This window comes from Mustelus asterias, chromosome 19 (assembly GCF_964213995.1).
Source record: "Mustelus asterias chromosome 19, sMusAst1.hap1.1, whole genome shotgun sequence".
Taxonomy (NCBI): domain Eukaryota; kingdom Metazoa; phylum Chordata; class Chondrichthyes; order Carcharhiniformes; family Triakidae; genus Mustelus; species Mustelus asterias.
In genome coordinates this window covers 13,280,440-13,296,792 of record NC_135819.1, presented here as the reverse complement: position 1 = coordinate 13,296,792, position 16,353 = coordinate 13,280,440, and the positions used below count along the sequence as shown (strand labels likewise).

At 47.0% G+C, this 16,353-nt stretch overlaps 1 protein-coding gene across 1 annotated transcript in view; it reads right to left on the bottom strand.

Annotated features, from left to right (window-relative positions):
* LOC144507772 (venom factor-like) overlaps window positions 1–16,353 on the bottom strand; it is a 113,096-nt gene that overhangs the window by 35,804 nt on the left and 60,939 nt on the right. The window contains exons 24-26 of the mRNA XM_078235048.1: window positions 11,497–11,700; window positions 3,597–3,672; window positions 104–263 (exon numbers count right to left, since the gene is read on the bottom strand). Coding sequence (XP_078091174.1) covers window positions 104–263; window positions 3,597–3,672; window positions 11,497–11,700 — 440 coding nt within the window. The remainder of the gene's footprint in view (window positions 1–103; window positions 264–3,596; window positions 3,673–11,496; window positions 11,701–16,353) is intronic.

Below are 16,353 nucleotides of genomic sequence, written 5' to 3'. Positions count from 1 at the left end.
AGCCGGTCTGGCAGCGTCTGGAAGGAGAGAAAAGAGCTGACGTTTCGAGTCCAGGTGACCCTTTGTCAAAGCTGATCTGAGTAATAAGAAACAATTTGCATACAATCATCTGTTGCTGGTATACAGGTGCGTCCTCTTTGAAGTGACCATTAGGGTTCTGTTTCTGTAAAATCAGCCAGTTTGCAGCATCACAGAGAACATTTGGTTGGATGTCAATCAATCGATATGACATTGCAAACACTTTCAGCACATAAGCAGTCAACCTACAAGGAAAGAAATGCAATGTTAACTCATTTAAAAATATATATTGTGCAATAAAACAGGGCAACACAATGGTTAGCACTGCTGCCTCACAGCGCCAGGATTCTCACAGTAACTTCATTGCAGTGTCAATGTAAGCCTACTTGTGACACTAATAAATACACTTTAAAACAGATTTTATGCAGAAAATTAACCTGGAGACTCTTTTCACAATGAAACCTTTTCAACATCACTGGAATTAATTATTAAATACACACACTTGTCGAAATCTAAATTAACATTACTTGATCTAAATCAATATTTGACTGGGTATTAATTTTGTCGCAAATTGAATAGTTATGGAGCTCAGTCCTAAATCACTCCACCTCTTCATCTCACTCTCCATTAAGACGTTCCTTAAATCCAACTTTTTTTGACCAAGCTTTTGGTCACCTCTCCTAATAGGACATTAACCTGTCCACTCCTAGTGGGCACGGTGGCACAGTGCCTCACAGGGCTGGGGACCTGGGTTCGATTCCCAGCCTTGGGTCACTGGCTGTGTGGAGTTTGCACGTTCTCCCTTTGTCTGCGTGGGTTTCCTCCGGGTGCTCCGGTTTCCACCCACAGTCCAAAGATGTGCGGGTTGGGTTGATTGGCCATACTAAATTAGCCCTTAGTGTCAGGGGGAACTAGTGGGGTAAATACATGGGGTTATAGGGATAGGGGCTGGGTGGGATTGTTGTCGGTGCAGGCTCGATGGGCCGAATGGTTTATTTCTGCATTGTAGGGATTCTATGGATATCTCCTTTTGTTGTTTGACGCCAGATTGGGCTTGGTGATCACCCCTGGGCAACAGCTTGGGGGATTTCATTATATGAAAAGGTGCTATATCAATGCAAGTTGCTGTTGTTGGTTCATACTGCATGGGAGATTTTAATGGATATTGTGCATCCAACTTACAGGTGATACAAAGATAGGCGGAGGGGTAGGTAGTATTGAGGAGGCAGGGAGGCTGTAGTAGGATATGGACAGGATAAGAGAGTGGGCAAGGAAGTGGCAGATGGAATACAACGTGGGAAAATGTGAGGTTACGCACTTTGGTAGGAAGAATAGAGGCGGAGACTATTTTCTAAATGGGGAGAGAATTCAGGAATCAGAAGCGCAAAGGGACTTGGGAGTCCTAGTTCAGGACCCCCTTAAGGTTAATTTGTAGGTAATTAGAAAAACAAAACTAATGTTGGTATTCCTTTCGAGAGGACTAGAATGCAAAAGCAGGGATGTACTGCTGAGGCTTTGCAAGGCTCTGGTGGGACCACATTTGGAATATTGTGAACAATTTTGGGCCCCGTATCTAAGGAAGGATGTGCCGGCCTTGGAGAGGGTCCGGGGGGGTTCACCAGAATGATGCTGGGAATGAGAAGCTTGACCTATGAGAAAGGTTTGAGGATTCTGGGTCTGTACTCGATGGAGTTTAGAAGGATGAGGGGGGAATCCCATTGAAACTTACAGGATACTGAAAGGCCTGGATAGAGTGGACATGGGGAAGGTGTTTCCATTAGTCGGAGAGACTAGGATCCGAGGGGACAGCCTCAGAAAAACGGGATGACCCTTTAGACCCGAGATGAGGAGGAATTTCTTCAGTCAGAGGGTGGTGAATCTGTGGAATTCATTGCCACAGAGGAGGCCGGGTCATTGAGTGTATTGAAGGCAGAGATAGATAGGTTCTTGTTTGGTCAGGGGATCAAAGGTTACAGGGAAAAGGAGGGAGAATGGGGTTGAGAAACCTAACAGCCATGATCGAATGGCGGAGCAGACTCGATGGGCTGAATGGCCTAATTCTTCTCCTGTATCTTATGGTCCTATACTCCTAGTAGTACATATTTAAATTTTTGATACCAATCTCATTAGTCCAAAGGCAGAAGCAGCAACTTGCAGTTGTATACCACCCGAAACATGATTTTAAAAATCCACCTCCCCACCTGTTTCCCATATCCTCTTATCCTTTTTTTTATCAGAAATATATCTATCTCCCTCTTAAAACCATTTAATGATTCAGACCCCACCGTGCTATGGGACAACGAGTTCCACAAATTCACCACCCTCTGCGAGAAGTAGTTCCTCCTCATCTCAGTTTTAAATCTACAGCCTCTCAACCTATACCTGTGACCTCTTGTTCGAGACTGTCCCACAAGGGGAAACATTTGGTCTACATTTTTAAAAATTCATTCATGGGACATGGATGTCTCTGGTTAGGGCAGCATTTATTGCCCATCCCTAGTTGCCCTTGAGAAGGTGGTGGTGAGCTGCCATCTTGAATCGCTGCAGTCCATGTTCTGTGGGTTGAGCCACAATGCCGTTAGGGAGGGAATTCCAGGATTCTGAACCAGCTTTACTTTATCAATTCCCCTCTCATCTTTCTAAACTCCAGCGAGTACCAGCCCAAACTGTTCAATCTCTCCTCATACATCATCCACAGAATGTCATTCTCAATGTCAACAAAACAAAGTAGATTGTCATCGACTTCAGGAAGCGTAAAGGAGAACATGCCCCTGTCTACATCAATGGGGATGAAGTAGAAAGGGTCGAGAGCTTCAAGATTGTAGGTATCCAGATCACCAACAACCTGTCCTGGTCCCCCCATGCCGACACTATAGTTAAGAAAGCCCACCAACGCTTCTACTTTCTCAGAAGACTAAGGAAATTTGGCATGTCAGCTACGACTCTCACCAACTTTTACAGATGCACCATAGAAAGCATTCTTTCTGGTTGTATCACAGCTTGGTATGGGCTCCTGCTCTGCCCAAGACCACAAGGAACTACAAAAGGTCATGAATGTAGCCCAATCCATCACGCAAACCAGCCTCCCATCCGCTGACTCTGTCTACACTTCCCGCTGCCTTGGCAAAACAGCCAGCATAATTAAGGACCCCACACGCCCCGGACCGGATATTCTCTTTTCCGCCTTCTTCCTTCGGGAAAAAGATACAAAAGTCTGAGATCACGTACCAACCGACTTAAGAACAGCTTCTTCCCTGCTGCTGACAGACTTTTGAATGGACCTACCTCGGATTAAGTTGATCTTTTTCTACACCCTAGCTGTGACTGTAACACTACATTCTGCACTCTCTCCTTTCCTTCTCTATGAACAGTATGTTTTCTCTGTATAGCGTGCAAGAAACAATACTTTTCACTGTAAATACATGTGACAATAATAAAGAATAAATCAACCTCCTCTGAACTGCCTCCAATGCCTCCAAAACATCCCAAGACATTTCACAGAAGCAAGATTTGATAAGATTCAAACAATATTGTCAGAAAGGGATGGGAGAAAGGAAACATATAATTCAATAACATACCATGTGCTCGAAGGTGCTTGTAACCATATTGCATAAGTGCCGTCAGCTTTGCGATATGCCAGTTGTTGAGCATAACCTGAGAGGAGAACAAGTCGAAATTTAAAAAAAGACAAAAATCTACCAACACTGGAAATCTGAAATCAGAATCAGAAAGAGGATTTTGACAATGAGTGATCTGGCCACAGAATACACAATCAGAGAAAATAGGGAAAGGATCTGAAAACCTGCAGAAAATATTAACTAATCAAAGCCAGTCTCAAACTGTGAAATGACAACCGGAGTCGATCTTGTTAGCCAAACCAATAAAGTAAATCAAATTAACTGAGGGACAAATTAAAAGGTGCAGCCCCCAAAACAGGAGGGAACCGCCCGAACCAAAAAACAAAGCAGGAAGGCAACTGAAAACAACAAACTAAAACGTGGTTAGTCGGTTCAATAATACATCTCAGCCCCTGCGGTGCCCAACTTTTACAGATGCACCATAGAAAGCATTCTTTCTGGCTGTATCACAGCTTGGTATGGCTCCTGCTCTGCGCAAGGAACTGCAAAAGGTCGTGAATGTCGCCCAATCCATCACGCAAACCATCCTCCCATCCACTGACTCTGTCGACACATCCCACTGCCTCTGCAAAGCCCCGGACCGGACATTCTCTCTTCCACCTTCTTCCATCGGGAAAAAGATACAGAAGTCAGAGGTCTCGTATCAACCGACTCAAGAACAGCTTCTTTCCTGCTGCTGTCAGACTTTTGAATGAACCTACTGATGCGCGATTGATTCACACGGGAGGCGAGGACGTACCCGGGAATAAAGGCTTTTATTCAGACAAATAGGAGCACACTACTTAACAATATTATCCCAGACTAAAGACTGCTAGGAAGTAGCAGTGACCATTATACTTGTGGTGAACCATCGTTGGTTACCACTGGGGGTTGTTCTTATGTTACTGTTGGGTTAGGGTGTTGTCACTGTGGGGGTTGTATAATGTTGTTGGGTTAGGGTGTTTACCTGTTGTAAATGTTATTATGGCACATCCCGGTGGGGCCCCGCCTCCGGAGGAGAGGTATAAGACCCTCTGCTCCGGCAGGACCCCTTCAGTCTGAACTGGTGTACTCGTGTTAGTTAGTTCCATTGTTTGACAATAAAAGCCTTCAATACTGAAGCCTTGTTCCACGTGCTTGATTGTCGCGCATCAATTTTATTGTCAAACAGAAAACTCTCAGCTGTAAAAAAAAAAGAGTATGGAACAGATCTTGAAACCAGATCGTCTGGCGTTGGACCCACGTGCGGTCGGTGCCGCTAACACCTTCGACCATTGGTGGAAGTGTTTCGAAGACTACCTGGCAGCCTCTGTAGCTATTACTACAGACAGCGACAAACTCCAAGTCCTCCACGCAAGGGTAAGCGACACGATTTATCTCGCGATTCGTGCGGCTACCACTTACCCGAGGGCCGTCGAGCTCTTGAAGAAACGATACACGAAACCACCCAACGAGATACACGCTCGTTACCTCCTCGCTACACGACGTCGGCAGTCGGGCGAAACCATGGAGGACTACGCCAATGAGCTCCTGCAGCTTGCCAGGGGTTGCGATTGTAAAGACGTATCAGCCGAACAATACATGTACGACCTCGCCCGAGACGCGTTCGTAGCAGGGGTAGGGTCCTCGTACATCCGGCTTAAGTTACTGGAAAAAGGGAACCTCGACTTGACCCAAGCGATGGAGATGGCTGAGATGCTGGAAGCGGCGTCGAAAAGCTTGGCGCTGTACCCCGAGGACCACGTGGAGTCAATGTGGCAAGAGCAAGCTCAAATCCCTCCTCGCCCCGCAAACTCGCGCTCCCAGATCGATCCGACGACGGCGGCAGCTCCAGGCGGCCAGCGATGCTATTTTTGCGGTGGGGCCAAGCATCCACGGCAACAGTGTCCGGCAAAAACGGCAATCTGCAGCCAGTGCGGTAAAAAAGGCCACTACGGTAAAGTTTGCAGGTCGAAGTCCAAAAACGGCAGTGCAGCTTGTAACCCTCCAGAGCGGAGACAATCTCCTTCGGCGTCGCAGTACCCACGAGGTCCGACCACGTGCGAATCCAGGACGGCGCCATCGTGGCTGACGGAGGAGGAGGTAGACCTTAAGTCCGCCTACCATCAACTCCCCATCCGCCCAGAGGACCGACAATATACGGCTTTTGAGGCGGATGGTCGTCTATACCATTTCCTCAGGTTCCATTTGGTGTCACCAATGGGGTCTCGGTCTTCCAGCGTGCTATGGACCGAATGGTGGACCAGAACGGGTTGCGGGCTACCTTCCCGTACCTGGATAACGTCACCATCTGCGGCCATGACCAGCAGGACCATGACACGAATCTCCAACACTTTCTGCGCACTGCATCTCGCCTGAATCTGACCTATAACAGGGAGAAGTGCGTATTCCGTACGCGCAGGTTAGCCATCCTTGGATACGTGGTGGAAAACGGGGTCATTGGCCCTGATCCAGACCGTATGCGCCCCCTTACTGAACTTCCCTTGCCCGCTAGCATGAAAGCACTGAGGAGATGCCTCGGGTTCTTTTCGCACTATGCGCAGTGGGTCCCCAACCAAGCGGACAAAGCTCGTCCGCTCATCAAGTCCACGACTTTCCCACTCACGCCGGAGGCCCAATTGGCCTTCAAGGCTTTGAAAAGCGACATTTCGAAAGCCACGATGCACGCGGTGGATGAATCCATCCCTTTCCAGGTGGAGAGTGATGCATCTGATTTCGCCCTAGCCGCCACACTAAACCAGGCAGGCAGGCCCGTCGCGTTCTTTTCCCGCACCCTTCAAGGCCCCGAAATTCGGCACTCAGCGGTGGAGAAGGAGGCTCAGGCCATTGTGGAGGCAGTCAGACACTGGCGCCATTACCTGGCGGGGAAGCGGTTCACTCTGATCACGGATCAACGATCCGTGGCGTTTATGTTCAGTAACACGCAGAGGGGCAAGATCAAGAACGATAAGATCTTGCGGTGGAGAATTGAGCTCTCCACCTATAATTACGATATTATGTATCGTCCAGGGAAGCTCAATGAGCCCTCGGATGCCCTCTCGCGCGGAACATGCGCCATCATGCAGGAGGACCGCTTGAAGGCCCTCCACAATGACCTGTGTCATCCTGGAGTCACCCGACTCTACCACTTCGTCAAAGCCCGCAACCTGCCCTACTCGGTGGAGGATGTCAGGTCAGTGACGAGAAGCTGTCGGATTTGCGCAGAATGCAAACCGCACTTTTATCGACCAGACCGGGCACAATTGGTCAAGGCCACTCGCCCTTTTGAGAGGCTGAGTGTGGATTTTAAGGGCCCCCTTCCCTCAACGGACCGGAACGTCTATTTCCTCAACATAATAGATGAGTACTCCCGGTTCCCGTTTGTTGTCCCCTGTGCGGACACGTCGACTGCCACCGTCATTAAGGCATTCAGTGAGCTTTTTACCCTGTTCGGGTACCCCTGCTACATTCATAGCGACAGGGGCTCGTCGTTCATGAGCAACGACTTGAGGCAATTCCTGCTCTCATTCGGGATTGCCTCTAGTAGAACCACGAGCTACAACCCTAGGGGTAACGGACAGGTGGAAAGGGAGAATGCTATAGTCTGGAAGGCTGTCCTACTGGCACTGAAATCCAGGGGCCTTCCAGTCTCCCGTTGGCAGGAGGTCCTTCCAAATGCGCTCCATTCTATCCGCTCCCTCCTGTGTACGGCAACCAATGCTACTCCCCACGAGAGGATGTTCTCATTCCCTCGGAAGTCGTCCTCGGGGATCTCATTACCAGCCTGGTTGACGTACCCAGGACCCGTCCTTCTGCGGCGACATGTGAGGGCTCGCAGGTCCGACCCCTTGGTCGAACCGGTCCAACTCCTCCACGCCAACCCTCAGTATGCCTATGTGGCATATCCTGACGGGCGAGAGGACACTGTCTCCATTCGAGACCTGGCGCCCGCAGGGGACGTAGCAACTCCTGTCGCTCCCATACCCCCTGTCACGAATCCCCTACTACTCATTTCTTCCCCAGACGTGGCGCGGTCAGCACCGGGACCAGTGCATAACAGTTATACTCCCATGTACAGCTTGCCTGAGACTCGGAGATCGGCGCCACCACCGAAGGTTCCAGGATCCCCTGCACCATCACCTCACCAGGGCCAACCGGCCCGGGAGTCCTTGAGGGGACAGCCGGACGCTGTTTTGGAAAGAACGCCACCGCAAGCACCTGCTCCGGTTTCGCAACCGGTGTTGAGGAGATCACAGCGACGGTGCGGTCCTCCAGACCATCTGGACTTGTGAATTTTGTACATATATGACCTGTTTTTGCACCCCGCCGGCCTTTGTTTTTGAAGGAGGGGTGAATGTGGTGAACCATCGTTGGTTACCACTGGGGGTTGTTCTTATGTTACTGTTGGGTTAGGGTGTTGTCACTGTGGGGGTTGTATAATGTTGTTGGGTTAGGGTGTTTACCTGTTGTAAATGTTATTATGGCACATCCCGGTGGGGCCCCGCCTCCGGAGGAGAGGTATAAGACCCTCTGCTCCGGCAGGACCCCTTCAGTCTGAACTGGTGTACTCGTGTTAGTTAGTTCCATTGTTTGACAATAAAAGCCTTCAATACTGAAGCCTTGTTCCACGTGCTTGATTGTCGCGCATCAATACTCCTGTAAGAAGGCGGAGCCGAACGGAGTGTACCACATAAACAATAATAACAGGTGGAACACCCAAACCCTAACCCCAACAGTAACAAGAGTAACATATGTACAAGTACCCATAGTGGTAACCATCTATGGTTCACCACACCTACCTCGCATTAAGTTGATCTTTCTCCACACCCTAGCTATGACTGTAACACTTCATTCTGCACTGTCTCCTTTCCTTCTCTATGAACGGTATGTTTTGTCTGTATAGCGCACAAGAAACAATACTTTTCACTGTATGCTAATACATGTGACAATGATAAATCAAATCAAATCAAATCAAAAAATGGGAACGGAAGCCGTGACAATGCCCTTGGACATTGGACGAGTATAAAAGTTGGAGTGTTATGGTAAGGTTATATAAGGCATTGGTGAGGCCGAATTTGGAGTATTGTGTACAGTTTTGGTCACCTAGTTACAGGAAGGATGTAAATAAGATTGGAAGAGTGCAGAGAAGGTTCACAAGGATGTTACCGGGACTTGAGAAGCTGAGTTACAGAGAGAGATTGAATAGGTTGGGACTTTATTCCCTGGAGCGTAGAAGATTGAGGGGAGATTTGATAGAGGTGTATAAGATTTTGATGGGTATAGATAGAGTGAATGCAAGCAGGCTTTTTCCGCTGAGGCTAGGGGAGAAAAAAACCAGAGGGCATGGGTTAAGGGTGAAAGGAGAAAAGTTTAAAGGGAATATTAGGGGGGGCTTCTTCACGCAGAGAGTGGTGGGAGTGTGGAATGAGCTGCCGGATAAAGTGGTAAATGCGGGGTCACTTTTAACATTTAAGAAAAACTTGGACGGGTTCATGGATGAGAGAGGTGTGGAGGGATATGGTCCAAGTGCAGGTCAGTGGGACTAGGCATAAAATGGTTCGGCACAGACAAGAAGGGCCAAAAGGCCTGTTTCTGAGCTGTAATTTTCTGTGGTTCTATGGACACCGAACGGCCCCTCTCCAGGAACACCCGGCCGCGAATGTAGCCACGGTAAAGGGACAGTCAGGTCGGACAACCCCATCGGTTGCCCGCTGCCTGGACCTGTTTAAGGCAAGTCTAGCCAGGCCCAAGAGCAGATTCACAAGGAGGTCCTCTGCGTTCCCTGTCCCCCTCCTCACCGGGTACCCGTAGATCAGGAGCGAGGGGCTGAAGTGCAAACAAGACACCAAGAAAAGGTTTTTAAGATAACTAAAAAGGGACTGCAGCCTATGGCACAAAGCGTAGACATGGACCACGGATTTCGCAAGACCACAAAAAGGGCAGGTTTCTTGGGAGCCTGTGAACCAGTGCAGCCTACGGTTGTGTGGAACTGCGGCATTGCACTGGTCTCCACCACAGATCCCCAAGGTAGTGGGGGAGCATCCATCCATAGAGGGACCTCCAATGGGTGCCTCTGCCATCGGACGGCAACAAGGCACACCAAAGCGTGTCCAGGCAATGGGCAAAGGAAGGTGTGCAGCAGCAGCCCCCGTACAGGAAACCCCCCCCCAGTGCGGTGGCAAAGGGCAAGGAAGGCATTACAAGCAGGGTCAAGGCCAACAAATGGTTCCTCGATCCAATTCCATTTTACACGGTCTCCAAACCTGATGCTCCAAGCTAACTCCATTCTGTCAATGAGATGGATTCATCCAATCATAAAGCCTCCAATTGTAACTTTGGCCATGTACAGTGTGATAACCCCCATGATCTGCATGGGGGGAATCACTAATTAAAATCCCCACCGTGCAGAAGGAGACCATTTGGCCCATCGAGTCTGCACCGACCACAATCCCACCCAGGCCCTATTCCCGTAACCCCTCATATTTACCCTGCTAATCCCCCTGATGCTAAGGTCAATTTAGCATGGCCAATCAACCTAACCCACACATCGTTGGACTAATTGACCTCCAAGCTGGGTCCAGTGAATACAAACTCCCTGGCGATTGTTAATTAGGCAACCAGCTGGAGCTCGTATACCGAGCCCTTTATAAAGCAAGACCCTGAGAGGGTCCATTAAACTTTTAGGCCCGGTTGGAGCCTGTTGTGCTCACCACAGGCCTGTGGTTATTGTTTAATTTCATTTTGTGTAATAAAAGCACAGTTCCTTCACAGCAGAATCCAGGAGTTATTATATATAGTCTTTTCTCCCTGTTGTCAGGTTATGACCAGGACATGTCTCGACTTTGCCTTTGTTAGTTCCCTCTACATCTCTTTGCATGTACATCTTGGCTGGTGTTCCTCACCAAAGCCTATATCAAATCTATATCAAGATCAGTTTCTTCCCTGCTGTCAACAGGCTTTTGAAGAGTCCCAACATATATTAAGCTGATCTTTCTCTTCACCCGACCTGTAACTGCAATACTACATTCTGCATCCTCTCCTTTCCTTCTCCCCTATGTACTCTATGAACGGTATGCTTTTTCTGTATAGTGCGCAAGAAACAATACTTTTCACTGTATCCCAATACATGCGACATAATAAATCAAACCAATCATCAACTGTGTACAGTTCTGGTGACCTTATTATAGAAAGGATATTATTAAACTACAAGGAGGACAGAAAAGATTTACTGGGATGCTACCGGGACTTGATGATTTGAGTTATAAGGGGAGGCTGGATAGACTGGGACTTTTTTCCCTGGAGTGTAGGAGGTTTAGGGCTGATCTTATTGAGGTCTGTAAAATAATGAGGGGTGTTGATAGGGTAGACAGACAACATCTTTTCCCAAAGGTAGGGGAGTCTGAAACTAGAGGGCATAGGTTTAAGGTGAGAGGGGAGAGACACAAAAGAGTCCAGAGGGGCAATTTTTTCACACAGAGGGTGATGAGTGTCTGGAACGAGCTGCCAGAGGTAGTAGTAGAGGCGGGTACAATTTTGTCTTTTAAAAAGCATTTAGACAGTTACATGGGTAAGATGGATATAGAGGGATATGGGCCAAATGCAGGCAATTGGGACTAGCTTGGGGGTTTAAAAAAGAGACAGCATGGACAAGTTGGGCCGAAGGGCCTGTTTCTCTGCTGTAAACCTCCAAGACCTCTACCTCTATTTCATCTGTCACATTTTCAACTGAAGCCTCTATTCTGAGCCTGACTTACGTTATACCATCAGTGACAGTCTCAATATCCATCGAGTCTCAATGGGCATCAACCCGTAAAATTCAAATTCCAAAGAACAAGATACTCCTTATCTTAACAATGTTGTATATAAGAATAGCAATGTGTACCTTGTTGAACGAGCTTCACTGCAGCATCTCTACGATCTATTCCAACCCTTTCCCATTGCTTAGTTTTGTCCAGATAGTTGGTGACAATCGCAACTGGGGTCATCGATGCCATATTCTGCTCTCCGCAGCCAGAAGGGACTCGAATTAGATGCTTCAGTTTTGCTCCATCAATAGTGTTTTCAATTGTTTGCGCTAAAATGTCTCCTGTTTCGTGAACAAAATACATTCATAAGTACAAAGCAATATCGTGCAGATGCTAGAAATCTAATCTAAAAGATGCTGAAAATATCACACAGGTCAGACGGAAATTGTGCCGAGAGAAATGGATAAATGGGGGGAATTTTACCAAAAAAAATAGACACTGTAAGAAGTCTCACAACACCAGGTTAAAGTCCAACAGATTCATTTGGAATCACGAGCTTTCAGAGCGCTGCTCCTTCATCAGGTGTGTGCCTGAGGAAGGGGCAGTGCTCTGAAAGCTTATGATTTCAAATAAAACTATGGGACTTTAACCTTGTGTTGCGAGACTCCTTACTGTGCCCATCCCAGTCCAACGCTGGCATCTCCACATCAAAAAGAAATGGGAAAAAGATTATACAGGTTTAGTCGTTTGGGAGTACGGAACTTAAATTCACTGGAAAAAGAATCTTGAAACTTTTCACCTTACATTCATTAGGAAATTTGTAAGAAAACCAAAAGTAAAGGGAACAACAATTTATACTTTATGAGAAGAGATTGGTTGGCAAATAGGCTTTGATTGGTAGAGGTGTTGCCACGGAGAATGCAACTGTTGACAGTTAACTGCCAAGTTTCTTTTAAATTCAAATCGGGTAGGTTGACTCTGATTGGTCAAGTCATTGCCCTGGGAATGAATCAGAGCATAAAGGTCATCTTGTGGTCAGTCAAAGCAGGCACAGTATGTGAATATGTTCTTTCTGTGTCTAAAGATCAGGACTCTCGGTATTAAATTATTTAGCTTCTAGAATGCTTAAGTGCACCACACTGAGAACCTGACTGATGATCTTAGACTGATGGTCAGTGTAATTCTTACTCTGGCCATTTGGACTCTGACCAATCAGAGTCGAACTGGTTTGAATTTAAACAAAGCTTAGCAGTTAACTGTCAGTCATCAGTTAACAAGTACATTCTCCATGGCAACACCTCTACCAATCAGAACCCATTTGCCAATAAATCAGCACTCTCTTCACATCAGGTGTAAATTGTGGTTGACTTCACAGCGGCATTCTTGCCAATCTCCCAATGAGTGCAAGGCGTAATGTTTCGACATAATGGGGTGGATTTCCCCATTCCGCCCACCATGCGAATCGGAGCGGGCGAGGGGCGGACCATGGAAAGGTCTGTTGACCTGGGCTGGATTTTCCGGTTTCGGGGCGAGCGCGGCCGAAAAATCATAGAACCTGACAGTGCAGAGGAGGCCATTCGGTCCATCAAGTCTGCACCGACCACAATCCCACCCAGGCCCTATCCCCATAACCCCATGCATTTACCCTAGCTAGTCACCCTGACACTACGGGGCAATTTAGCAAGGCCAATCCACCTAACCCGCACATCTTTGGACTGTGGGAGGAAACCAGAACACCCGGAGGAAACCCACGCAGACACGGGGAGAATGTGCAAACTCCCCACAGACAGTGACCCAAGCCGGGAATCGAACTCGGGTCCCTGACACTGTGAGGCAGCAGTGCTAACCACTGTGCCACCGTGCCGCCCCAACCTCTTTTAAAGCAATACCTAAGATTAGACAGTTTATAAATTACTGATAAGTTCACAACATACAATTGAGAAAAATATACTTTTTAGTCTCAGTAGTTACATCCTGAAGAGATTCATGAGTTTTTAAATACTAAACAAAATCCTGTCTTGCAAACCTAGGCAATAAAATTGCACAGTGAGAAGGAACCGAATGGATATAAAGTTCTATGATTATGACTTGAAGAGGATTGACACAAAATAATTTACCTTCTGGTATTGAGAAGTAAATTTGATCAATGGAATTAACGTGGATAAGTGTGAGGTCATGCATTTTGGTCGGAAAAATGGGAAGGGGACTTATTATCTAAATGGGGAGAGACTTTGGAATGCAGAAGGATCTGGGTGTCCTTGTTCATGAATCACAGACAACTAGCATGCTGGTACAGCAGATAATAAAGAAAGTGAATAGAGTGTTGGCATTTATAGCCAAAGGAATAGAATATAAAGGTAAGGAAGTATTGGTGCAACTATACAAGGCATTGGTGAGGCCGCACCTGGAGTATTGTGCACAGTTTTGGTCCCCTTATTTGAGGAAAGATGCAGTGGCATTGGAGGCAGTTCAGAGGAGGTTCAATAGATTGATTCCAGAGATGAAGGGTTTGTCGTATGAAGAGAGATTGAACAGTTTAGGCCGATACTCTCTGGAATTTAGAAGAATGAGGGGAGATCAAATTGAGGTATACAATAAGATAAAAGGTATGGATAAAGTAGACGTGGAGCGGATGCTTCCTCCTGTGGGACATTCTAGGACGAGAGGTCATAGTCTTAGGATAAGGGGCAGCAAATTTAAAACAGAGTTGAGGAGAAACTACTTCTCCCAAAGAGTTGTGAATCTGTGGAATTCGCTATCCCAAAGTGCGGTGGATGCTGGGACAGTGAGTAAATTTAATGAGGAGTTAGACAGATTTTTAATTGGTAATGGGTTGAAGGGTTATGGGGAGAAGGTAGGAAAATGGGGATGAGGAGCATATCAGCCATGATCGAATGGCGGAGCAGACTCGATGGGCTGAATGGCCTCATTCTGCTCCTGTATCTTATGGACTTATGGAAGATACTGCGAAGCGGGGGAAAGCTTTCTGACTCATATTACAAGGAGTTAAAATAAAAGGATTATTACAGAATCCATTGGTATGTTGGGGGCAGCCATGGCCGATGTAACTATGGGCAACCATATATTCTGTTCCAATTGAGTCTCTGCCGATTGAATGTGAGGCATTATGGGACTTGAGTAATAGGAACATTGGAATTAGGAGCAGAAGTCGGCAAATTCAGCCCTTTGATCCGCTCCGCCATCCAATCAGATCATGGCTGATCTCTCCCTGGTCTCAAATCCGCCTCCCCACCTGTTCCCCATCTCCCTTTTTATAAATCAGAAATATATCCATCTCCTTCTTGAACCCATTCAATGATTCAGACTCCACCGCGCTATGGGGCAGCGAGTTCCACAAATTCACCACCCTCTGCGAGAAGTAGTTCCTCCTCATCTCAGTTTTAAATCTATCGCCTCTCAACCTATACCTGTGACCTCTTGTTCCAGATTGCCCCATAAGGGGAAACATTTGGTCTATATTTACTTTATCAATGCCTTTTAGAATTTTATATACCTCGATCAGATCCCCTCTCATCCTTCTAAACTCCAGCGAGTACAAGCCCAAACTGTTTAATCTCTCCTCATACGTCAACCCTTTCATCCCCAGGGAATAGAGAGATTATGGACCACATAGAGGAAAGAAAATATTAGATTAGAGAGGCATCTGTGTCGGCACAGGCTTGGTGGGCCGAAGGGCCTGTTCCTGTCCTGGACTGTTCTTTATTGTTCAGAGTCAATCTGGTGAAGCTCCTCTGAACTGCCTCCAATGCCACCACATTCTTCCTCAAATAAGAAGGCCAAAACTGGACACAATACTCCAGATGTGGTCTCACCAACACTCTACACAATTGCAACAACACTTCCCTACTTCTCTAATTTAACCACATAAAAACCATTTGCTGCCATGACTGCTTACTGGTGACAACAGTCATGGACCATTAAACTTGATTACCACCTCTTACCAGCATGTAGGCAGCTGCACTGAGTAACCAACTAAGGGAATAGGCTGAGTGTAATGATCCATTGTGAAGGTCCAAGGACGGTTGATGTAAGGTGCCTGATACATCTCGTGTGATAGAGTGGACGTGGAGAAGATGTTCCCATTAGTAGGAGAGACTAGCACTCTGAGACGAGCAGACTCAGAGTAAAGGAACGACCCTTTAGAAGCGTAAACTATTTCCTAAACAGGGAGAGAATTCAGAAATCGGAATTAAGACTGAGGGGTCTTAATTCAGGACTCTCTTTAGGTTAATTTGCAGGTTGAGTTGGTCATTAGAAAGGCAAATGCAATGTTAGCATTCATTTCGAGAGGACTAGAATACAAAAGCAGGGATGTACTCCTGAGGCTGCCTAAGGCTCTGGTGAGGCCACATTTGGAATATTGTGAGCAATTTTGGGCCCCGTATCTAAAGAAGGATGTACCGGCCTTGGAGGGGTCTAGGGGAGGTTCACGAGAATGATCTCGGGAATGAAAAGCTTGACGGTATGAGGAGTGTCTGAGGACTCTGGGTCTGTACTTGATGGAGTTTAGAATTTAGGATGAGGGGGGGAACTCATTGAAACTTACAGAATAATGAAAGGCCTGGATAGAGTTGACGTGGGGAAGATGTTTCCATTAGTGGGAGAGACTAAGATCCGAGGGCAACAGTCTCAGAATAAAGGGACGACCCTTTAGAACCGAGATGAGGAGGAATTTCTTCAGCCAGAGGGTGGTGAATCTGTGGGATTTATTGCCACAGAAGGTTGTGGAGGCCAGGTCATTGAGTGCATTTAGGACAGAGAAGGATAGGTTCTTGATTGGTAAGGGGGTCAAAGGTTACAGGGAAAAGGGGGGAGAATGGGATTGAGAAACTTATCAGCCATGATTGAATGGCAGAGCAGACTCGATGGGCCGAATGATCTAATTCTGCTCCTATATCTTATGGTCCAGAGAAGTCCATGAGTTGATCATGAAGGCACATGATGCCTAACTGATTGGACATGTATGCAATCAA